The sequence below is a fragment of the Pogona vitticeps genome, chromosome 4 (assembly GCF_051106095.1).
Source record: "Pogona vitticeps strain Pit_001003342236 chromosome 4, PviZW2.1, whole genome shotgun sequence".
NCBI classification, from domain to species: Eukaryota; Metazoa; Chordata; class Lepidosauria; order Squamata; family Agamidae; genus Pogona; species Pogona vitticeps.
The window spans coordinates 43580143-43606448 of record NC_135786.1 but is presented as its reverse complement, the minus strand read 5'-3'; the positions used below and the strand labels follow the sequence as shown (position 1 = coordinate 43606448).

At 39.7% G+C, this 26306-nt stretch overlaps 1 protein-coding gene across 3 annotated transcripts in view; it reads right to left on the bottom strand.

Moving 5' to 3' along the window:
- KCND3 (potassium voltage-gated channel subfamily D member 3) overlaps nt 1-26306 on the bottom strand; it is a 358484-nt gene that overhangs the window by 85190 nt on the left and 246988 nt on the right. For all 3 annotated transcript variants that reach the window (XM_078393374.1, XM_020780620.3, XM_078393375.1), the window contains exon 3: nt 1170-1332. In XM_078393374.1, the coding sequence (XP_078249500.1) occupies nt 1170-1332 (163 nt within the window). The remainder of the gene's footprint in view (nt 1-1169; nt 1333-26306) is intronic.

The following is a 26306-nucleotide window of genomic DNA, read 5'->3' as shown; positions in this document are numbered from 1 at the left end:
GGCTCTGTTTTTATCCAAAGATCTCCAGATGCAATAATCCAAGTTTCTCCCATGTAAAAGCTCTTTATATAAAGAGAAATATCTGCTGGGATGCATCCCAGACTTTTACTAAACTTATGGGGTCTACATTACTTATATAAGGCCTAGCAAAGAGGGGAGTGTTCGCCTATAACATGACAAATAGTTGGGTATTTAGACTTTACTTAAACACCTTTAAGAAAGAAGAGACCTCCTCATTCCAGGATGGTCTCCGTTTTACTGTCAATCAGCCCATCCTATCAGGATGTCTTAAAGCAGAGGTTCCCAACTTTTTTAGGACTGCAGACCGGTTGGGAGTATGTGGGCTTGTCATGCTCTCACGGGTGGATGTGTCGTGTTTGCAGAGAGGCATGTCACACTCATGGGTGTCATGCTCACGGGTGACACGCCCCTCCACAAGTACGACACGCCCACCATGCATGCCTGTGGGGGAGGAGATCCATCTCCATGGCCCAGTTCCAGGAAGCCCACGAACCAGCACCAGGCTGTGGACTGGGGTTGGTGAACCCTGTCTTAAGCAAAAAAAGTGTGCTGCTTATATATTGCCCCACAGCACGTAAAGCACTCTACGTGATTTACAAGTTAATTATGCAGGCTACACATTGCTCCCTGCAAGGTAGATCCTCATTTTACCCATCTCCAAGGATAGAAGGCTGAGTCAACCTTGAGCCAGCTACCTGGGATTAACCCCTAAACTGTGTGCACAGATTTGGCTGCAGTACAGCAGTGTAACCACTGTGCCTCGAGTCTTCCTGATATTTGATCCAAATTCTGTTCTTTGTAAAATCAATGCATGGGTTTGAATCTTACCTGTGCGGCTAAAATTGCCATTCTTGAGCAAATGATATATGTATGTGAATCAGTTTGTTGGGAAAAAGAAAATTTCCTGAGTAGGGGAAATGTAATTTCATGTTATTAAACATCAGTTACCAATCATTCACCTCCTGTGTTGAAATGTGCACCTACCAGAGATGGAAAAAGTTTTTTTTTTTTTTTGGATTACACCTCCAAAGCTTGGACTCCTAGGAGCTGACTGGGATATTCCACAATTTGTACTTTAAAAAAAACATCACCCCCTCCTTATCTCTGGTGCCTCAACTATTGCTTCTTCTTTAGCATTTAAATGTTACCTTTTGCGCTCGTCGTTTGTCAGCTCTTTGATTCTGATGATAAATTCGGCTGAAGTTGGAAACAATAACCGGGACAGGAAGCGCAATGACGAGCACCCCGCTCAAGGAACAAATGGAGCCAAAGATCTTCCCAGCAATTGTCTTGGGTACCATATCACCATAACTAGGGTGAAAGAGAGACAAAACAAAATGGTGCCATTAGGATCAAAGTGATGCTAGGTAAACACTTGCAAATTCTGTCAAGTAGAAGAATCACTTGCCCACATATTCTGTGTTAAAAGCAGAGAGACAGAAAAGTTCAGTTTTGGAAGAATAAAAAAATTTCAACAGCTTCCCTGCCACTTTTTTTTTTAAAAAGTAATATTGATTGATTGATTGATTGATTGATTGATTGATTGATTGATTGATTGATTGATTGATTGATTGATTGATTGATTGATTGATTGATTGATTGATGAGTGCCCTTTGAGAGAGCCATAGGGAGAATTAGATGCTCCACTACATTGGCTCCAAGCCTTCTGCATTGTGTATTGGATCTCAACTTTATTGTGTCAGGTGGTTGCATAGAGAATAGCCTGCTTTGTGAGATGCCCCCCCCTTTAAGTGGTTTTGCAGAACAAACTCCTGAGTTCCAGTGCATAAAAGCTATGCAGAGCTCTATAAAAATGACAAATGATACTCCAGTCCAAGATGCTTAGTTTATATTCATTGCAAGATCATGTTGATGGATGAGCTGTTTAAGCCCTCTCTATGTTTCTTCCAAGCCATTCCAAACTTCGTGTCTAGCAAAAATGAATTGACTTCTGGTTTGGTTTTAAATGTTCCAGGCTTGTGAGTTCTGAAACTGGAAGCCCATGGTCACTTAAAAGTTTTGAGCTGCCTTTGTTAAGACAATAGGATCAGGGCCTGTGCTCAACATCTTGGGGTCTGATGTAAGCACTTGGAAATACCCAATATACCAGACCCTACACAAAACAAGGGAACACACAAACACATCTATTGAGACACCACAATTCCACCTTAAGGAATAGAGCCTTTCAATACATATTGGCAGTTCGTTACAGCAGCTGTCATGTTATAGGAGTCTAAAGATCATTTTGTTGTCTTCACCCACTTGTTAAATAATTGGTACTACCCACAAAACAAGAAATAAAAACAGGAAAACTGAATGATAAGCAAAAGTGGGGTCAAATGCAAGGTTTGGCAACATAAATCTCTCTCTCTCTCTCTCTCATACTGTTCTCACATTAAATCTTTCTCAGAAAGTTCACAACAATTAATCCATTAAGGTAGATATGAAAAGTGTAAACATTTTAGAATAATCACAAAATACATGATTTTTAAAGACAAAAGAGAATAGAAGTTGCAATGTCTAGCTCAACGCCATTTTCCATATCCAATACATCTAGACATATACTCTCCATCTCGGTGCCATCTCAGTTGATGAGGCTGACTTCCATCATAACACACCTATTTGTGGATTGGTTGCTTTTTTTACTAAGGTCCAGCCAGCCTTTGATGTTACTCATCCAAGAGGTCTACCTCTTTCACCTTTACCCTCAATGTTCCTTTCAGTGATGTATTGCAATATATTATATTTATCATGACAAATTATATGTTCACAATATAAAAGCTTGCATTTCTTAATAATTAACTCTGTTTCTTTTTTATTTTCTTATCCAATGAAGTGCCTTTCTACTATTTATTCTATTGGTCCTTGAGATGCAAAGGATTCTTCTGAATGTGCACATTTCAAAAGCACTTATTCTATTGAGCACCTCCTTTTTAATAATCCAAACCTGATATCTTTATCGGATGCTGACCATATATAACTCTTTAGTATCCTCAGTCTCAAAGGCATATTCAGCTGTTTGTTACACAATGTTTTCTTCAAATTCATAAAAGCTGTTCTAGCTATCTCAGTTTTTCACTTGATTTCTGTATTGCAGTCCATGTGGTTGTTAATTTAATGACCTGGATGCGTGCAGTTGTCCATATGCAAACTGTTGCACTAATTGACACTATCCCTAATTTTCACTGTTGATTTGCCTATGAAACTGGAAGAAGTTGACAACTCTGATTTTTATGCAGGGTTATTTATTATGAGAGTATAAACATCTAGTAGCCTGGAAACCGAGGACCAACCTTGGTGCCCAATGACCAAACTACATGCTACATGAAGGATGGAGAATGCCACTAGAGTTTACTTTTGTTGCTGTTTTACTCTGAAGCACAGACTCAATCTGGATCAAAAAAGGTGCATGTGAGTGGGGAACCATTTAAACCTTCCTTCATCTGGCTTTTATGCAAACAAATCCTCCCCACAGGAGTTGAAAAGAGGAACAGAAAAATCCATGAGCACATGGGGGGGGGTAGGAGTTAGATGAAAAACAGGTGGCAGGAAGACCTGAAACCCCACCACCACCACTTGCTGCACCTGATCCAATTTAGGACTTACGTGCACTATTAGAGGGGGAAAGTCTTCTTTCACTGAACAAAAGCCCTAGTATTTCTTTCTACTTGTGTAAGGCTCAATTGTGAGTGAGCAACAGAACAGTTCTGGACTTTGTTCAAAGAAGCACCCAATAATACTCTAAGAATTTTCTGGCACATCAGGGGCCAACACATTTACTGATATAAACAGAGGTGAAGAAAGTTACTTTTTCTAGACTACAGGTCCCAGAAGTTGTAAATTTTAGAAAAAAACAACAATACTCCCCTTTTCTGGATGTAAGTCATGCTGGCCTTTCAGGTGCTACATTTTCCCTTGTTGTTTTTGCTCCCACAAACTAAGGCAGCAGCTCGATTTATGGTTGCAAACTGAAATAGCTGAATTCTTCATTTCAGTAACAAATGCTGCTTACAGAGCAGCAGTACAATCTCCTTTCATTTAGTTTTTTTGGCCAAAAGCACAGCTCTATGCTTTTTCTCCCATTAGGTGGGCTACTTGATGTTATTTGAACAACTCTTTAGCTGGTATTAGAATCTTGTTGATTCAGACATTCATACTAGGTTAATTCAAATCCGCAGGGCAAACAATGGGTTGGTGGGCCTCTGAAAGACTTGTACAATAGCTTCCAGTCAGCTAGCCAATGGTGAGCTAAGCTAGACTGAGGGTGAATTTACTTTGCCCATAAGGAGACAGCTAACTGATTATTATTTTTATCCAGGTGTATCTTTTTTTGGTCAGCAATGTATTTATATAAAAGTCTCTTTCATCATGAGCACAAACCATGTTCGACTTACCATTGCTAAGACCTCTTTCCAGCTCTTTGACATTATGTGGCATCATCTCACAAGTCTACATTCAAAATCAAGAGGTCACTAGCCAGTTCACAGGCATAGAAAGCTTCTACAGTATTTGCCCAAATAGGTCAAAATTAAGCAGCTTTTAAAAAGAGCAGTACAATACAGAATGGCTGCTGCTGCTGCCTGTTTGCCCTAAAATCATTTCAGGGGTCAGCCATTTCCATCTTTAACTCAGAGCTATTCCAGATGGAGCTAAAATCCCCCCATGTCCTTATTTTTCTTGGATGGTAGCAAACAAGGCCCATGACTTAATCTACTTCCCTTCTGGAGCTTCTCTTTAGTCACTTAGTATGCTATAGCCCATTCTGGAGTGATATTGTCACCCACTGGAGAGGTGAGTCAGCAGTGGAAGAAGGGACAACATTTTCCAAGTGTGACATGACCATGACTTCCCCTTTCCAAAGCACAACAGAATGGTGTACTCCTCTTCAAGAAATATTTGGCCACCAGGATCCCTTGAGCTCCATGTAAGACAGAGCAAGCTACAAAACATTTACTGTGTCCTACATTTTTGAACTATTGGCTGCAGACAGTTGAAAAAGAGATAAAATGAATGATTTGAAGCTATTATTTTAGTAACCATTGTGTCTGCATCATGTCTAATAACTGCTTGCAAAAAGCCACAGTACTTTTAAAAGTACCACATTGAACTATGAACCTCTTGTAGCCTGCGGTCCTAAACGCACATTATTGAATCCAAGCTGATTATTTTCATAATGGTAACAGATGGCATTCAGTTAGGTTTTAGAACCCTGAGAAGTTGCTCTGTGACACAGTAGACTCATGACTGATGGGCCAGTCATCTTGTATTAAGAGGTCCAATAATCTTTGCTGCATGTGTCATGCTCAACTATAAATCAGAATTCAGAATCCCAATTACCTTAGCTGTAATGTGGCACTCAGTAAGCCAGGCCAGTCAATCTTACTTGTTAGTCCTGTGCAGTGACTGCCTCTATGTTTCATTAGGGAATGGAGGGCAGACTTCTCTTCATAGTGCTAGCAAGGAGATAACAACCGCAGAACAAAACTCTGATTCCAAATAGACAAAAGTGATGAATTCCTGCTGTAGATTGCTATGGCAGTGCACAAAACAGAAACAACTCTTAACACAGCAATGTGCCAATAGTACTTTCTACTGGTGTGTTTATTCTGACATATATGGCACCCAAAAAGTCTGAGACCCAAGGCAAGAAACTAATAGGAAGTTCTTTTCCATAAGCCACGCTGAATGAATGAGACAAACATGCCTGACACTATGCTAAAGCCACAAATGATTGGCCAGTGGCATGAACACCAGATATTATTATGCTATCTGTTTTTGCTGTTGTTGTTGAAGATGATTAGCTCCAAATATAAAATGAGTAGGCTATTGTTAAAGTAGTCAGTGTTTAAGATTTGGAAGACTTTGAATGACTTTGGCTTGATATGTCAGAACTCAGTGTGAAAATGAACTTGGCACTTTTAATGGACTATTGAAGTAAATTCACAAAGTTATCACTGAGATTCCAGTTTTAAAGCATATCAAGGTCAGAGTTTGAAGCCAGTGCAAATGTAGAAGTGTAAAAGAGGCCAGTTGATTTTGACAAAGGTAACTGTATCAGAAAGGATGAGAATCTTTGAATTAATTCTTCAAAAATGCTCCTTATTAAAAAAACATTGACCCAAAGCTAGCCTTTTCTTACATTTCATAGTCTTCCTAAGTGTGGTCTCTTTCTGGTCTCTTGCTTGATTTCTGTGGCTTCTATTAAAGGAGAAGGTTGGCAGTTGAAGCTAATATACCACAACCAGCTTAGCTGGCAGTTGCAGTATCTGAAAGAGAAGCTAATGACCCTGACACCTGACTTCAAGCAAAGCTTTTGACAAAGTGTCCCATGATACTCAGATTAGCAAGCTAACAAGGTGCAGGATGGATAGAACAACTATCATACACAGTTCGTTGCAGAAGCACCTTCAGAGATCAATGGCTTCTTCTCAAACTGAGAGGAACTAACATATGGGGCACAATAAGGGTAGGTCCTGGCCCGGTGCTCTTCAACATTTTTATTGGTGATGGATGGGGGAGTGCAGGGAATACTTATAAAAACAACAGAATGGAATTTAACATGGATAAATTCAAAGTTCTACACCTGGGGGGCGGAACAAATACAAGATGGGGGTTACTTGGCTCGGTAATACGATGAATGAGAAGGATCTTAACAGTGTCATCTTTTAAGATTTTAAATAGTTCAACTGCTATGCCATCACCTCCACTGGCCTTGTTGTTAGCCATGCTATCATTTTTGAGATTGTATCCCAGTATAGCTCTTCCCACTTTTGTTGACTATGAGGGCTACTTTATTTCGTCTATGGGATTCTTGCCCACAATAGTAGATATGATTATTGTCTGACTTGAGTTTGCCCATTCCCATCCATTTTAGTTCACTGATGCCCAGGATGTCAATGTTTATTCTTGCCATCTCCTGTTTGACCACCTCCAGCTTCCCAAGGTTCATAGATCTTACATTCCAGGTTCCTATGCAGTATTTTTCTTTGCAGCATCGGACTTTCCTTTCACTTCAAGGCACATGTGCAGCTGAGTGTCCTTTCGGCTTTGGCCCAACCACTTAAAGCTCTGGAGTTACTTGCACTCGTCCTCCACTCTTCCTCAGTAGCATGTTAGATGCCTTCCAACCTGAGGGGCTCATCTTCCAGCATCATATCTTTTAGCTTTTTGTTTCTGTTCATGGAGTTTTCTTGGCAAAGGTACTGGAGTGGCTTTCCAGTTCCTGCTCCAGGTGGATTTCGTTTAGTCAGAACTCTCCACTATGACCTGTCTGTCTTGGGTGTCCCTGCACAGCATAGCCCATAGTTTCTCTGAATTACTCAAGCCCCTTCGCCATGACAAGGCAGCAATCCATGAATGAAGTGACACATTTAGCTAGGAGAAAAGAAAGATTGTCATACAGAGGAGGGCAGGATCTTTTCTCAATCATTCCAGAGTGCAGAACATTACATAATGGGCTCAAGTTACAGGATTTGGGTTGAATATCAGGAAAAAACTTCTTAACTGTTAGAGCAGTACAACAACGGAACCAGTCGCCTAGAGAGGTTGTGAGTACTGCAACATTGGAGGCATTCAAGAAAAAATTAGACAACCATCTATCAAGTGTACTTGGATTTGGATTCTTGCATTGAGCGGGGATTGGACTTGATTGCCCTTCCAACTCCCTTATTCTATGAGTCTATGATCTATGGTTATTTCTGAAATGTTAAACTCCCTTGGCCTTGTCCCTAGATAAAAGCTCACCATGTTGCTCAAATGACTAAGAACATGTTTCAGCTCCCTCTCATTCTCTTTCTCTTCCTTGTCTCACTGTGCATGTATACCAGTTTTAGAGCTCTGTAAATTTTTCATGCATTATTGTCTGCAACTTAATAGCATAACATGAAAGTCTTTTTCTGGATTTACCTAAAATCAGTGTACCAATGCTTCTTGCAATGGCTATAATAAATATCATAAGGAGTGGACAAAACATCTGCCTCAAGGGCTGCCTGGGATGATGTTGGGTGCAGCGCTACTGGAAATGGGCATGGCCAATTTTCTTCCTCCATTTCAGTGCCCAGAGTTGAAGAGGCTTAAATCATACCAGTCTCCTCCCTGCTGCCCAGCTAAAGAGCACATGGTGCTCCTTAATGTCTTTTGGTGCCAGTCTTCTGGGCAGGGTTCAATGGATAGATGGGATCATTTATATACAACATTTTTAACTTTTATCATTAAGCTAAAAGTGATTAGTAACTTTATCACATTGACATTGAAAGAAGGGCTTTTAAACATTTAAATTAATTTTACATTGGCATTTAAATTTATGATGAAAATTATATTTCTTTTTATAGTGTGCCCTTTGCATGCACGGTCACCTCTTTTTGGCATTTTCAGAAAGTTTTATTCATGACAACCTTGCACAGGCAGAAGCCCTGCTTGTTTCAGCATGGTGGTCTGTGGTTAGCATATGTTTAAGCTGGGGATTATGCAGAGGACTATGGTCATGTAGCTATTGCGGTCCATGTTTCCTAACAAGAGTCTGCTCTAAAAAACTTAACAGAAGAAGGTGAAAAGACCGACTCATGACTTGGGTTTTTTAAGTCTTCACAGACTTCCAAATCATGCACTGATTTTCAGATATGCATTTCTGAGTTTGTTACTTCAGTGAAATTTGGATGAATACGTATTACTACAATCAATTTGCACTTATACCTCACCTTTGACTCAACAGTATGGATGGCTTTCCTTCTCTTCTTTAGTCCTAAAAGCATGTCTCTGGAGAAGACTGGGAGAGGCATACTGGTTCATGGACACCCAGTGGGTTTCATGGTCCTCTGCATACTTGAACCTAGATCTTCAGCAGTAGCTAAACTTTCCTGATTCTGGACAACCGGGAAGAATCCAGCTTTTTCATCCTGCAGCTTTCTGATTTGAGAAACAGCACTAGCATGATGCTAATACTAATGTAATTCTGAAGAAACTGTAATGCAAACATACAGTACATATGTGGACCAATGATTTTTCAAAAAATTAGCTTTCAGTTGGAAAATTTCCAACTTAATTTATAATGTAAATTATTTTCATATCACCAGCACAGAGGCATGCAATCTGCTGTAAGATTGCAGAGCCATGCAGTTCTTCATGGCAAATGACTGTGTGATGGATTATAAAGATGGAATTATTTAACTCCGAGGAGGAAATGCTCTTCTTTATTACTTATATGTCAATTTCACCTTTCTCCAATGGACTCATGGTTACATACATGGCTCCTTCTCTTCCCTCACAACAAGTTAGTGAGGTAGATCAGGTAGGAGAGTTACCGGCTAAAGGTCACACACAGAGCTTCATTGACTAGTGAGAACTAGAACCTTAGCCTCTCTAAATTCAATCCTATTAGCATTACACCACAGTGACTCATATATAGCAGAGTCAAAACAGAGATCAGAATAAAGACTTTCAAACTTTCTCGAGTGTGCTATGACTATTATTTCCTAGCCAAGTTTTTAATGCAGTTAATTTAATGATCTGGCATTTCACAAGACAGCTGTAGCTGCAAAATACAAAACACAACACAGCAGAAAACAAAACAATTTGCAGACAGGAGTGGGGAGAGGACCTTTAACCATTTTCTTACATGTCACACTCAATTTCCCATCAACACTGCAGCTGTTTGATTAATTGGCTTAGCCAGGGGGGTCATAAATGGAATGATGACAGAGGAAAAGCTGTTCTTTTACCTTGGGGGCAGTGAGTAAACATTTTTCAGACGCAGTCTGCATAGCACAGACAAATATTTAACATTTTTGTGAGGGTGACACAGGCTTTACTGTTGACTTTGCAAGCTACAGTGAAGTGTCTAACAATCTGGACTGGATGTTTTTGCCACATATCTGTGTTACCTTTCCAAGACCAGAACCCACTGAATTATCACAACTTTTCTTTTCTATTCCATCTGACACATAGCGCTATGCCCAGATATTTTGCAGCCTAAGGCAAGGGACAAAATGGCTCCGATTCTCTGTTTCACATACGGATGTTTATTTTGCTACCTTGTAAACATGCAATATTGCCTGATTTTGAAGGCTAAACATGGACAGGTGACCACAAGGGAATAGCAGAGATCTCATGGTAGTGTCAGGAAAGTATTTGACCTGAAACTGTGAGGAGCGGCAGCCAGTCAGAGTGGCAGTACTGTGCTAGCTGGACCAGGGTCCATGCTCAGTAACTTCCTTTGTTCCTAAACAAAGAGAAGCTAAGGTTTGCAGCAGTTGAATCTTATTGCAACACTAGTGTCTCTGCACTAGTGTCTCCTATGGTTCTTGAGGGCTGTAGAATAGTTTAGGATAGGTGGTGGGACATACACAAATCTGTCTTACAACAGTGAATAATGGCTACGAAGCTCATGAAGAACAACTGGTGGTGCTGCCGCTGGTGTCTCCAACATTTGCCACCCTAGACAGTTGCACTATTCTGTCCAGTGGTGGGGCTGAGCCTATTCTCACAGGCTTACTCATCAATTATACCAGCAATGAATGGCTATCATGTAAGAACAGGCCAAATATAACATGCAGAACACTTTTATGGGCTCCTAATTTTAGGAGTGATGAGAAGCAAAGCAACATGAAATAATGTTTCAACTAATCCACCCATTAAATCCAGCTCTATCTTTTGGGATTTTCTGTGGGAACTATAGCAAAGTATGTGATACTTTCAAAGGCTGTCAAACCTTCGTTCTATTCTTCTTCAGCACATGCTGACCCATTTTAACCATCAGTGATCCATTCTTGATCACAATTTTGCTAGCCATCCTCCCTCTTTGAGAGAGTCACTTTATGGAGAATTGTTGTAGTTCTTCAACATTTGGCTAAACCAAAAGAATTAAATTTCAGTTTGTTTGGAAGTCTGTACAGAAAATGTTCTTTCAGTGAGGGGTAAAAATGAAACTAGTCTACCTAGAAAGCTGTTAATGCTGAGGATAGGTAGAAGAAGAAGACTCTGCCAAGACACCACAATAAATTTCAGATGTCCAATTCAAGATTTTGAAGGTAGCTATACAGAAGGCCTTGCTTTTTCGGAAAGAACCTTTGAGGGCCTGTTGACACAGCACTTGATATAGCACTCAGTTGTTTAGCAATGAATAGGCTTCACTTGGATGCACAGACCGGCTGGATTGAGATTGTGCTTTGTGCTTGAGATAGTAAGAAGTAATATGAAACTTGTTTGTTTATTACGCTTTGCTTGCAATGGCTTATTCACACATATAGATGACTAAGATGCTGCATACATGCCGTGCTCATGATTACTGTCTTAACTGAGCTCTGAAATATGAAGAGCATTCTCTGCCTGATTGTACCAGGTCTCAGCTGTTCTAAAGAAATCTGATTTCTCTGCTAACAGAAATAAGTACATGTATTGATTCAGATGGATGGCTATGTGCAATTTTCCAGACCGAATGGCTGACTATCTGGCTTCTTTATTCCTTCACTAAGGAAGGTCTTCCTAAAATGGAATAGTCATGCCCCTTCCAGCTCAATTAAAGCTTTTAAAACCAAAACCATGAAAACATGCTCTCTGTAATTAAAATGTGACTTTGTTATCGCCCACTTATACCTTTTGGCTTCAGTTTTTAAGCAATCTGTGGGTGGAGAATGGTTGATTCATTTAATATCATGTTGCAAAGCCTTTGCAAGTTGACTCCGAGTAGCTTTAATTCCTAATAAAGGGGACATGAGGCCTTGATGAGCTGTAACCCTGCTCTTCAGTGTAGATGGTCATTAAAAGTTTCTACTGGAACTATAGATTAAACACATGATAAATTGAAAGGACCTGTCATTGTGTGATCCACCTGGGGGAATTTTAAATTGCCAGCTTGCTCTTATAAATGTCTGTGAGCTAATTATCTTTTGAGAAGAAAAGCCCAGTAATTGGCTAGTTATTCCCTTTTGTTCTTTTTATTCCTAGGAGCAAACAAAGATCAACTATGTTTAAACAGATATCTAGTCACTGCTGATCTGATCATTCAGTCTATATTTTATGATGGTAGGCTCCCTTGAAACAGATCTCAAGTATGTAGAAATATGGGGAATAGCAATGCAAATTTCTAAAAAAAGGAGCCACAAATTTCTGAATTCTTAATTGCAAGCTTAATTGTATTCAGCAGTTATTTTCAAACTATGAGGTGAAGAATCCTGACATTACTCTGATTGGATTTATTTGGTTTATATCCCACAATCAATACAAACAACAGCAGAAGACAAATATGACACTTGCTTGTGCTCTTGAATACAATATGCGGCATGAATGACAAAAATGACAGGGCAGGGGGCAGGGAACAGATCTCTAACAGAAGGATGTTCCATAATCACAGTGCCACTATTGGAAAAAAAAACTCTCTGAAGCTTAACATCATATCTACCATGAGCTTCTTGATCAACAATAATTCCAGATTTCAGAGGCACTTTGCAATAGCACTTTGTTCAGTGCTGTGTGTCATGGTTTAGTTAAAGTTCTGTTATGTGCTTTATGAGAGACTTAGGCAATAATCACAATGTAGGACAGGTATGGTAACTCAATCAGCAGCAGTTTTAGTGTTATGGCTAGTGCCACAGGTTGTTGTTGTTATGTGCTGTCAAGTCGCTTCTGACGTATGGTGACCCTATGGATGAGCAATCTCCAAAATGTCCTGACCTCAACAGCCCTGCTCCGCTCTTGTAAACTCAAGTCTATGGCTCCTTTAGGGAATCAATCCAACTCATATTTGGTCTTCCTCTTTTCCAGCTGCCTTCAACCTTTTCTGCCATCACTGTCTTTTCCAGAGAATCCTGCCTTCTCATGATGGACCCAAAGTACGACAGCCTCAGATTCAATGTTTTTGCCTCCGGAGATGCTTCAGGCCTGATCTGATCCAGGACCCATCTGTTCATCTTTCTGGCAGTCCAAGGTATCCACAAAGCTATCCTCCAGCACCACATCTCAAATGAATCAATTTTCTTCCTCTCAGCTTTCTTAACTGTCCATCTTTCACATCCATACACAGTGTTTTGAAATACAAGAGTGTGGATTGCCTTGGCTTTGGTCTGTAGTAACACATCCTTACATTTGATGAACTTTTCTAGTTCTTTCATTGCTGCTCTTCTGAGTCTTGGTCTACTGATTTCTTGGCTGTAGTCTCCATTAGGATTCACAATTCAACCAAGGTATACAACATTTCTACTTCTATTTCTTTTTGACAACTTTAAAGTTGCGCAGTTCTTCTTTAGTCAAGTTTTTTTTTTGTCTTCATGTTCCGCTGTAGTCCTGCTTTGGCATTTTCTTCTTTCACTTCCCCTAACAGTCATTTCAAGTCATTGTTGCTTTGTATTCTCAACGGCATTGTTGCTTTCTTTTTTTATTGTTATGTGCCATCAAGTTGCTTCTGAGTTACAATGACTCTATGAATTAATGACTTCAAAAATATGAAATTTTTAATAGCTCTGTTCAGGAGCTCTGTTCTTCCTTTATTGAGTCAATGGATTTCACGTGTAGTCGTCATCTGTTTCCACGGTCCTCAACTTTTCCTAGCATTATTGTCTTTTCCCCATGAGTCCTGACTTCTCATTATGTGCTCAAAATACAATAGCCTCAAAGCTTTGTCTGCATATAGCAATTGGAGCAGGCTGGAATGGGGCAAATATGATTACTAGGAGGTGTGGTATACCACATGGAGCAGACCTCTTATCTAAATGGCATACAGATCCCAAGCAAGTGTATTTGGTCCAATTTGCTAATATGATGAAGTGGCTTAAGAGAGCTACTTCAGGATATTGGCAAATTAAATACCTTTTTGATTCTGTAGAGGGTCCAAGGAAGTGAAAAAAACTGAATATTAGAGCAAATATTTGCACTGCATCACTTTAAAAACAGTATTTAGTATGTGTATTACAAGTCAGGTATTTGTGTTCGGTATACATAACTAATACACATACTTAAGTTGTAATGCACATACCTAATGCTGTTTCTAAAATGATGAAGTGCATATTTGCTACTAATACACACTTATTTTTTTCCACTTCCTCCAACCCTCCAGAGAGTCAAAAAAGTGTTTAATTTGCTAATTTCTGAAGTGGTTCTCTTCTTAAGCCACTTCATAATATTGGCGAATTAAAATAGTAAGGGTCATTTTAGTTTGTTTCTAAGAAATAAGTAGAAGCCCCTGACATCTGCCAGAAAGGAGTGAGTAGAAATGCTGGTGGGGGGCTGGTTTGCTCCAACAAAAATGGTACTTTATTGCCAGTTTAGGAATGAACAAGCCCATAAGAACATAAGAAGAGCCCTGCTGGATCAGGCCCATCTAGTCCAGCTTCCTGTATCTCACAGTGGCCCCACCAGATGCAACTAGATACCTGTCTCCTGATATCCCCTGCTTCTGGCATTTTGAAGTAACTTAAGCCTGGAGATTATACATCCAAATCATGGCTTGTAACCTGTGATTGATTTTAACTCCAGAAATCTGTCCAATTTCCTTTTAAAGGCATCTAGGCCAGATCCCATCACCACATCCTGTGGCAAGGAGTTCCACAGAATAACAACATGCTGGGTAAAGAAATATTTTATTTTGTCTGTTCTCACTCTCCCAACACTCAATTGGAGTGGATGTCCCCTGGTTCTGGTATTGTGTGAGAGGGGAAAGAGCTTCCCTCTATCCACTTTGTCCATCCCCTGCATAATCCAGTCTGTCCCCCCTCAGGCAAATTTTCTCTAGACTAAAGAGCCCCAAATGCTATAGCCTTTTCTCATAAGGGAGGTGCCCCATCCCAGTCATCATTTTAGTCGCTTTCTTCTGCACCTTTTCCAGTTTCACTATGTCTTTTTTTTTAGGTACAGCGACCAGAACGGTACATAATACTCCAGGTGCAGCCTTACCAGCATTTTGTACAGCCCATTCCTGCAGTAGACCAAACAGAAGGCTAAATAATTGTGTAGCAAGCTTATATTTAGTCATTCAGCCTGCAGGTACCAGCCCAATTTTGGAGCTAATTTCAGGACAATGGAAATCAGTTCTGCAACAATTACTCACTGACTGAAAGCAACTGGAAGGGATCTAAATATTCAGGTTAAGAGTATCTTTCTGGTTGCTCCACTCCTTTAGGTGCTGCCTCCGGCTGTCAAAGGTCAATCAGTTTTTCTGTAGGCACTGATGTTGCTTTGAGAGTGAAAGCTTGATGAGTGAGGAGCTCTTTGGAGATTGCTTGCAGGTTCTCCCTATTACCTATAGGAGTCTGAGTTTCATGCCTCTGAGTCAATGAACAGCCTAATAAGCTTCATGGGCTCAAGCTACAGGAAGCCAGACTTAGGCTGAATATCAGGAAAAATTCTTAACTGTTAGAGTAGTATGGCAATGGAACCAATTGCCTTGGGAAATGCTGGAGGCATTGAAGAGAGAATTGACCAACTGCCTGTCAGATCTGCTTTGATTTGGACTTCTGCCTTGAACAGGGGGTTAGACTCAATGGCCTCATAAGCCCCTTGCAACTCAATTATTCTGTGATTCTATGAACTGGAATAACCTTGAGCCTATCATCATGAATCTTATGGAGGTGGAAATCTACCAAATAATCTGAACCTGAAAGGGCAAAAGAATAAGTAGGCAATTATCAGGATGCGATGTGAGATCATTTTTACTATAGTGTTGTGAATTCTAAAGTTTCTGCTTATATACCACCTCATAGCATTTAAAGCACTCTGTGGGTGGTTTACAATTTAATTTTTAGACTAAACATTGCCCTCCCAGCAAGCTGGGTACTCAGTTTACTGGCCTCAGAAGGATGGAAGGCTCAGTCAACCTTGAACCAGTTCAAAATCAGATCATGAGCAGAATCGTGGCTGCAGTACTGAGTTTAACCACTGTGACACAAGGCTCTTTCTAACTTTTAAAGCTAGTACATATATTTAAACAAATGACCAGGAATGTTTTTTGTTTGTTTGCTATAGGAATGGCAGACTTTTCTAGTGGTTGGATTATTAAAAGAGTGACCTGGAGGTCTGGGTTCTAATGCTCCCCCAACCAAACAGCTCACTCAGTGACTTTACATTAGCCAATACTTATAACCTTAACCTAACTCCCAAGGTTGATTCTAAAGGTACAATGGAGATATCTTGTCATCATCATTGTCATCACATTTCTGACCAGTATGAAATCCTGTTAATTGGTCTGAATTCCATGGTGGAGATGCTATAGTTTTGTAACATTCTCTGATTTTTTTTCTGGTGGCCCCAGGGACCAAGGAAACTGCCCGGAAGCATTGCCTTGACCTGAATGGATCTCGACAAAACCAATTTGACCGTAGCTGTGAAATCTAAGCTATTGATTGTGTACGTGGCTGGAAGGCAGAATATTAATGGCTATGCAGCCTCATTTTTGTGCCTGATCAATAGCATCTATAGCCTCATAGCACATTTATAATGGGGAAATTGCCTAGCAATCAAAAATATTGTATTTCAATGAGCATTAACTGAACATTTTAAAAACTCAAATGTGCTCCATTTCCCCCTACAGACAGGAGTTGAAACACCTCAAACATCTTCATTAATTTATTTTAAAAAGCAAACTAATCACCTTGAAAAGTGTTTTCCTCTAAACAAAAATAAACAAACAAAAATACACAACCAACTCAAATTTCTAGTGAAAGTAAATCCTTAAGTAATTAGTCAGTAGGCTCATTAGGGCAAACTGGGAGATAAAAGAACATCTTACGGTGAATGGCCAGAGGGCCTAACTTGTCCTGAAAGCAACATCAAAGCAGTCATGAAATGTCCCCCCGCGCAAATGTAGAGAGCGCTAAAGTTTACGCCACCCTGCCCTAACTTGAAATAAACTAATTTTATGGGAAATAGCTTAATGTCTTTATGCCCCACTTCCATAAAATAAGCCTATGGGTGTCGCTTCACCCAGCGGCTCTGAATCTTCTGTCCATTTCTAAGACTAAGTAATCTATTTCGATTACTGCAACATGCTCTACATGGGGCTGGCTTTGAAGATGTTTGGAAACTTTAGCTGGTTCAAAATGCTGCAGCTAGACTGCTGACTGGCACTCTTTATAGGGAACATGTAACTCCCTTATTATAACAGCTTCACTGGTTGCCTAATTCTGGGCGGACTCAAAGTGCTGGTTATTACCTATCAAGCCCTATACGGCTTAGGTCTAGGCCATTTGAAAGATCGCATCACCCCCATATAAGTCTTCTCAGCTTTTAAGCTCTTCTGAGGAGCCCCATTTCTTGGGTGAACCATCTTCCCAAGCTTGTTTGGTTAGGTCACAAGGGGGGGCCTTTTCAGTGGCTGCTCCCAGGCTTTGGAATGTAATGCTCCAAAAAGCCAGGTTGTACCCCTCCCACTTGTCGTTCTGTCATCAGGCAAATACTTTCCACTTCAGGCAGGCTTTTAAGCAGCAATTTATATCAGGAATTCTGTTTTTTAACTTAGGAAAAGTTCAGACTGCGGGGTATTCTGAAGTCCAAAACCTGTTGGACTTTGCACGCATTTTGGCAAACCACAAGACCTTTACTGACACTATTTATTCTGACACAGACATTAACGCATGCCAGGATGATTCAAAATAAGAAAACAAATCACCTTCACTATTGAGTTAAAATAAATAACCTCCTGGGTATGTGTGTTTAAAATGTCCCCTTTCCAACCAACAAAAGAAAAGAAAAAGAAAATGAAGAATGCTTAGCCATGCATCATCTTGTTGGAAAATTCTAAATCAATTTAAAGTGTGCTAAACCCAACACTCAATATGCCAGCAAGTATGGAAAACTCAGCAGTGTCCAGAGGATCAGAAAAGATCGGTCTACATCCCAATCCCAAAGAAGGGCAGTGCTAAAGAATGCTCCAACTACCGTACAATTGCACTCATTTCACATGCTAACAAGGTTATGTTCAAAATCCTACAAGGTAGACTTCAGCTGTATGTGGACAGAGAACTCCCAGAAGTACAAGCTGGATTTCAAAGGGGGAAAAGAACTAGAGACCAAATTGCTAACATGCACTGGATTATGGAGAAACCCAGAGAGTTCCAGAAAAACATCTACTTCTGCTTCATCGACTATGTGGACCACAGCAAACTATGGCAAGTCGTTAAACAAATGGGAGTGCCTGACCACCTTCCCTATCTCCTGAGAAATCTATATGTGGGACAGGAAGCAACAGTTAGAACTGGATATGGAACAACTAGTTCAAAATAGGGAAAGGAGTATACTGTCTCCCTGCTTATTTAGCTTATATGCAGTATACATCATGCAAAAGGCTGGACTAGATGAGTCCCAAGCTGAAATTAAGATTGCTGGAAGAAATATCAACAACCTCAGTTATGCAGATGATACCACTCTGATGGCAGAAAGTGAGGAGAAATGAAAGAACCTCTTAATGAGGGTGAAAGAGGAGAGTGCAGAAAACAGTCTGAAACTCAGCATCAAAAAAACTAAGATCATGACCACTGGTCCCATCATCTTCCAGCAAATAGAAGGGGAAGATATAGAGGCAGTGACAGATTTTACTTTCTTTGGCTCCATGATCACTGCAGATGGTGAAAGTAGCCACAAAATTAAAAGACGCCTGCTTCCTGGGAGGAAAGCGATGACAAACCTAGACAGGATCTTAAAAAGCAGAGGCATTGCCTTGCCGACAAAGGTCCGCATAATCAAAGCATTGGTTTTTCCAGTAGTGATGTATGGAAGTGAGAGCTGGACCATAAAGAAGGCTGACCAGCAAAAAATTGATGCTTTTGAATTGTGGTGCTGGAGGGGACTCTTGAGAGTCCCCTGTACTGCAAGGAGATCAAACCTGTCCATTCTGAAGGAAATCAACCCTGATTGCTCACTGGAAGGACAGATCCTGAAGCTAAGGCTCCAATACTTTTGCCATCTCAAAAGAAGAGAAGACTCCCTGAAAAAGACCCTGATGTTGGGAAAGAGTGAAGGCAAGAGGAGAAGGGGATGACAGAGGACGAAATGGTTGGACAGTGTCATTTAAGCTACCAGCATGAATTTGGCCAAACTCTGGGAGGCAGTGGAAGACAGGAGAGCCTGGCATGCTCTGTTTCATGGGGTCATGAAGAGTTGGACATGACTTAACGACTAAAAAAGAACAAGAAACACAGGAGTATTATGATGTTTATCCATATCCTTAGATGAACAAATGAATAACCACCACAGTTTGAAAACGTTCCATTTCTGAACCCTTCATATGCAGCACTACTCTTCTATCTCTTTAAAAGCTCAGTCAACCACTGAATCAATCAAATAAATCAGTATTCAAATAAACAAAAACTATTTGTGACATTCACCATCCTATTCCTTTGAACTTTTATATAAAAAAAGAGAGAAATATTTTGAAATGTCCTACATTCCCTTCCCTATCAATTCAAAGTACATTCTTCCTCAAAACATAAAGCAAAACACAGTATCAGTTTTACTTCAAATCTTTCCAGGACAGATGAAACTCAAAAATAACCTGTGCCTCTACATTTTGTGTAGCTGGAACTGAACAAGCTCCCTTCAGGGATTGCAGGTGAATTATTCTGAAGAATAAACAACAACAACAACAACAAAGCAGCTGGTATATGTTTTCCAACATCATGTTCCATAAGCTTCTGTCAGCTTCCAGGCATGGTACAAGTTGTGACTACAACATTATCATTGTGGGGGTTTCAAAATACTTGTCAACATAACCTTCTACACAACATTTCCGATCTGTGCTGAAAAGCTGATGGGTTGCTTCATGCAAATACAGCTGCTCTTTCAGTGGCAGCAATCATGGGAGAGGGTGAGATGACTAAGCAAATGGTTGGAGTGCCTATTTGATTGGTTGACCTGCTTTCTTTGTTGCATCAGATGCCTCTATGCAAGTTGAAATATGTCACTCCCCCCCCTCCACCAAACCTAGGCAGTCCTATATGAAGTACATTATTTACTTGGCAAGCTATGACCATTCTTCTTTTTCTGAGTGAAAGACTTTTCAGAAAACATTCTGGAGGCATTTTTCCCCCTGCTGCTGCAAAGATCTGCAGGGACACTAGGACTTGTTTTGATGGATTAATATCACACTGTGGTATCAAGCAAATACCTCAGTGTCTCTGGAATGAATGCACAGTAAATCATCCAGGACTAAAAATAGTATATTAAAAAACAATATTTACCACTATAGGACAGGAGTTTTGTCTTCAGCTTTGTTCGCACACTGGCTCTCTTCTTTGAAAGTCTTGGGTTCAACTGGAGCTACAGATACTCTTTTCTGTCACTTTCAATGGAGGGTTGTCTACTAGAACATGACATACTTTCTGTATTACTCTGAGGGAGACATGGCATGCATTAGGGGTGATGTGCAGAAGTCAGCACCACCATCAAACTGTCTGGAAGGAACAAGGGGCCAGGAGGACAAGTCATAAGAAACACATTTTTTGTCTTATAACATGGCAGACTGTCTGGCTATCCTGTCCAATTTTGTCCATTCTCACTGAGAGGTTTGTGCAGGATCTCAGCCAGAGATCTTAACATCACTGCCTTCCTAATTCTATTTCTGGAGATGCCAAAGACTGCAAATCAAATCAATATCATGCAAAACATATATTCTTCCAGTGAGGTTTGTCATTTCTTCATAAGATCCTTCCTTTTGCCATTATGCTGTATGGCAATGGGAAGTGGCGGGCGATGGCTCCAGTTTCTTGGAAATGTGAAACTCTTCTGGGTGAGCTTTACAGAAGCAGTTCAAAGTGCTTGATCCTCTCTCTCCTAAAAAGATCTGGCACCTTGGAGAGCTCCTGTAAAGTCCAGACTATATCGCCCAGAGCAGATTGAATGTCCCTCCACCATTAGAATCTCCAGCTACAGTTAGTTTCCCAAAATAGAGTTTCCTAAGCAATAATAGTACATGTACATTTTATAATTTGCTGAATGTCACCATGGGGGGGGGGTCTATAGAAATTACTTAAGGAATAATGGAATATGAGTGAGACTTGTTGTAACAAAATGTTGCTGTTTATCTTCACCCTCAAAAATAAGTATTCCTCTTTGGGTTTTGGGAGGTAATGACCCAGACATGTCAAGCGTTCCTTTGATTGACAACTCCCCATTTTCATATGATCATTAGAGCACTCTGTCCCTTTTGGGCTAGTTATTTTTATATGTAGTCTGAATCTTGATGACATCGGTATGAACCTATTAGGAAATAAATCGCAAGAAAACAGGTTCTGTAGCTTCAAAGTGAATTACTCATTTTTCAGTTCTAAACCAATATTTAACTCTTACCTGTTCTAAGGATGGCCTTGCATCTCACACACCATCAATCCATAAAGTTCCACGAATGTCTCACAGTTCTACTATTGTACTGTGTATAGTGCTATTTTCCTATATATAAATCTTATATATAAGTCTGAAAAAATTATACCATTGTTCCTTTCTCATCACATTGTACAAGCTGCCTCCTGTAATCTTGAAACTTAGCAAGTCTAATAAATTCACTCTTGGTGAAAAGTTGACTTGAAGGTAAAATAAAATAAAAATTTTAAAAAAAGATCCACCACAGCTTATTTATTTAGTTACAGGAGGGAGAGCATGATACATGCTTACATTACTGATCATATCAGCCTTGTAATCTAATACTATTTATCCTCTCTTTTCAAATGGAAACATGATCAGCTGAGATCACTGCCTGCTGATTTGGTGGGGCAAAGCAGCAAAGTTGTCTGGACAGTGCTTGAACTCCTCCAGCTGGCAATAAATAAGGTGCCGAGAAGCTCGTCAGATCTAAAAATAGCTTTTCCAGCAGCCTTCTTTGATGACTGTATCTCGCACTTTCTCCCCCTGCCTTTTCTCTCTGCAACAATACACACAACCCCTAAAAATAGAGGATTATAATCAAAAGGCTGAAAGATCCTTAACTACAGTGTAGACATTAGCAGCTGCAGAAATAATGATGCCTTTGCACAATACAGTTTTTGATTAGATTGCTCTTTTGGTTGGTGCAGTTTTTAGCTAATAGGACAAATCTGTGACACAGCAGCCTTTTGTCTAATCCCAGATGTTGAATACATTGGAAAAGATGAGAGTCATTAGAGAACAGGAAGAAATATTCCACACATGCTTCAAGTCACTACTTCTTATATTATGATTTCAAGGGCTTGGGCCAAGGAAAAGCCAAGACATAAAAACCAGGTCCTGGAGCCAACCCTGACTTCAAATGAGGCTTTCAGCAAAGCACATCCTTAACTAGACTATTATTTAACCACTTCCTAAAGCCTCCTAAACTAGTATACTGCTTCAAGTGTGGTGCCATCCCTTCAACTGCCAAGTCAGCCAGTTCCTGTACCAGCAGTTGAAGCGATGTCAGGCTGTCATCTTGACCTTTGCTTCATGGACCAAAATGTCTTGGGCCAATCATGGCAGCAGCAATTGCCTGGAAGCAAAGCATGGGGAAGTGTGTTTTGAACCATGGCTCCTGGAACCTCCCAGTTGTCACATTGACTAGGAGCTTCTGTTGCAGCCCGAGAGAGAGAGAGAGAGAGAGAGAGAGAGAGAGAGAAGAAGAAGAAGAAGAAGAAGAAGAAGAAGAAGAAGAAGAAGTAGAAGAAGAAGAAGAAGAAGTAACCTTTCCAAGCTGTGCCTAGGAGCACAGTACTACTTGCCTCCATCTGTTCTAGTCCTATATTTGCAAATAAATCTAACAACAACTACAACAATCATAATCATAATCATAATATCAAGAAAGCAGTTGTAGATCTCAGAAGTCACACCATCAAAGCTACAAAAATGGCAGTATTAGGAACAGCATACATACTGCACCGATATTTAACAGGTTCTTAGTTTTTTTGTTAAAATTTGCATCTATTATATAATACCAGTCAAAGTTTTTATAATTTGTTCGACTGTGCCTGGCATTTTTGGATAATAATAATAATTTCATTGCAGTCTACACCAGAGCACATTCCAGTAAAATAGATAAACATAAAAACACAACGTGGCATTCACCCAGGTCATGAATATTCATATGCTATTTGCATAGACCAATGGGAGTGCTGGAGGGGTGGAGTAGTGAGGTATAAGAAACTGAGCAGAAGGAGAGTTTTGAGTTTGAAAGATAGAGGGTTTTGGCATTTGGGAGGGAGAGTGGTGGTTGAGAGTGGATAAAAGAGAATGTTTAAGAGTTAACAACATTGTTTGTTCTGTCAACACCTGTATCAATAAAAAAAAATCTATTTGGTTGTCTTAAAATGACATATGACCTGGACCTCGATTATTAAGAATAGGTAATGTTGATGTAATCAACTGGTGGCAGCTGAGGGGCATGTAGTGTGAGCTCTTTGTTTGGTGAAACAAGCAGGGGCCATGTGCGTGACATACAATATTAATATAATAAAGATACATATATCTGTTTACATCAAAATAAAACTCCTTGAAATGGGGCAGTGATCAAGAATAATTAAGCTAATTAATCAAAGACACCATAGGTTTCCTGTGCCCCAACCCAAACTAAACCAAAAGAAAAACCCACTACCTTTTTCAAATACTGCATGGAAATGCAATACACCTTTCCTACCACTGTGGGCTACCACAGGAAAAGTGATGCTGGACAAGAATGACAGTACTATCCTAGGTACAGTGAGCTCATTTGTCTGCCTCAATTGAAGATAAAATCCTTGCATCCAAAAGCTGGATTTAATTAGGAGAAATACATCTTTGATGATAAAACATTCAGGCGCAGTCAACATGACCTGGCATGCTTTTTGTATTCCATTCTCACAAATACTCAGCACTGCTGTAGCCAAGGTTTAAATCAAGTAGGTTAAGTCATTTACAAGCCTTTTCTCACATCTAGTCACACCGACTTAAATGACAAATACATTGTATAAACCCAGGAACGTAGCAGTCCCAATTTTTAAGAGAGACAGTCCTAGGCAAACAGATATAAAGGACTAAATTGAATTTAGTTTTGTCATTATTATGATTATTATTAATTTTGTGCCTTCTTTTTGTAGAGTAGTAAGGAACTCTTCTGTACTTGTCTCTTTTCAAGACCGAAGCTTTTGGTTTTCAAATGATTTCTCAGCTATTTAATTTCAATAGATGCATAGAATGCTATCTTTAATCTTTAATTTAAAAGTTTTATTATTTTTTTAAATGGTCTTGCACCTGATAGATAGTTGCTTAGGAAATACTTTAATCTCATGAGAGAGCTGTACAGATCTAAATTACTTAGCAATAGTAACAGAACAGAATATGTCACCTTAAACCTCCTATTGCCTTGTGAATTTTGCATGGGTTATGCTGCCTAGGAATATTTTGCTTCACTGCACAATCTGTTGACTTCAGAGTAGCCCCACTATACTGCTGGTAGTCTACCTGAAATATCTTGATGATGGTTGAGGGGTAGGAATCCAACTCTTGACATCATCATGTCTAGAAATCCAGTTTTGTTCTTCTTTTGTCTTCCCCATGTGGGGAAGATGGAACAAGGAGTACAGTGCCAACTCAGTTACTCTTCTGTCTACCTCTCCTTCAGAAGGAGGAATGAATTTGGAGAGGGCCTTCATTCTGAGGCCCTGCAAGTTGAAAGGGCTGGACTGAGAGGCCTATGGCCTGCAAGGTACCACATCCCTCTGCCTGAAATGAATGAAGCTTCCTTGTGAGTAAAGATGTGTAAGACTGCTGTATTAGTCTGTTGTTGTTGTTGTTGTTGCTGCTGTTGTTACTACTACTACTACTACTACTACTACTACTACTACTACTACTACTACTACTACTATTATTATTGTTATTGTTATTAAATTTAAGGGAAGGGAAGATTGCTCCTGAAACATGATATTGCAGTTTTTACATTATGATGTGGTTTTGTTCAGATGCACACTGTTTTTCATTTCAGTCCAAGAAGAACACACTCCTGTGATAGACCACATGAATTAAGTGAATCAGGATATGGGAACATGCTTCAGAGAAATCAGTCAGGCGCTCTTCTATGTATCATGCACATTAAACTGACAAGTAAGAGTTTTTTCAGAAGAACAAGGGAGAAAAGAAAGAAAAACAAAACCCAACCAAACCATGATTCTTTTCTAGTACTTAAGTTCAACAGTTCTCAATCTCTTATGTCCCGTGTTTCACCCATTACAGTACTTCTTTACAGAATCTGAATTCTACCAGGGCAGAAACTAAAAGACCACTTTCTCCAAAAAAGATCTATGCTTACAGATGTTTTGTTACTGTATTTAATATTAATGATAAGTTGATGGGCAGAGGGAATGTGAAATTAGGAGACACTAAGTCAACCACTAGCATCTTGCCACTGGAAATAGTCACAGATAGAAAATACATGGCAAGTAGATCAGTAGAAGATGGCACATTGTACTTGCTAAAGGACATGGGGAGCAAGGAACAGTGAAGTTTTAGTGACAGCTATGAAAATTCTATGTTCCATTTAGATTACATCTACACCCCACCAATGTTTGAGGTCCTACTGGTGAGAATCCTCAGTAATTCCAGTAATTTAAATACTTTTTCACCTTTCTTAAGTTTTACCAAGGATGTGAGAGGGGTAGCATACCTTATTTTTCCATTACTCCGCCCCTTTTCCCTTTTTCTTTGAGGATACTGTTATTAATCTACTTATAATTCAATAATTATAAACAACTAAGATAATTCAGTAGGGCAATTCTTAATTTTTTTTATAAGATTGGAATCAGGTAATTGGTAACATAGGCTATGTACTTTTTATTATGTATTCATAATAAAAAGTACATACATACATTGTGCTGTACAAATAAGCATGAAGTATGTATAGGAGGTAAGAGAGAAAGTACATATAATTCTGTCCTTCCCTCTACCCCCACCCCACCCTCTCTCTCTGGCCCATCTTCTCAGCCTGGAGGCTGTTCAGGCAGATGCTCTCAACCTGGGTAACAGAAAGACCTTGAGTCGCAGCTATAATTGGAATAATTTTGCTGGCAAGGAAATAGGTCAGAAAGATAAATATACTGGTCATGAACTGATGAGGAGCTGCTAATCAAGTGCTTAGTATTTCCATTCATTAAGTATGTGAAATGAATGTGTAAGAAAGGACTGACAAATGAGTTTTGTGGACTTCCAGTAAGAGTTTTTATGCATGTAAAAATCAATACAAAAACTGAGGAAATAATCTACTGTATAGAACTTAGTCATAGAGCCTTAGCAAAGAAGACCATCATGCAAATGATCGTAAACTTCTTTGCAGTTTACAGCAAAAGCAAAAGAGAATGTATTTCTGATTTAATTAATGAACGTTCCTCATGACAGCCCTT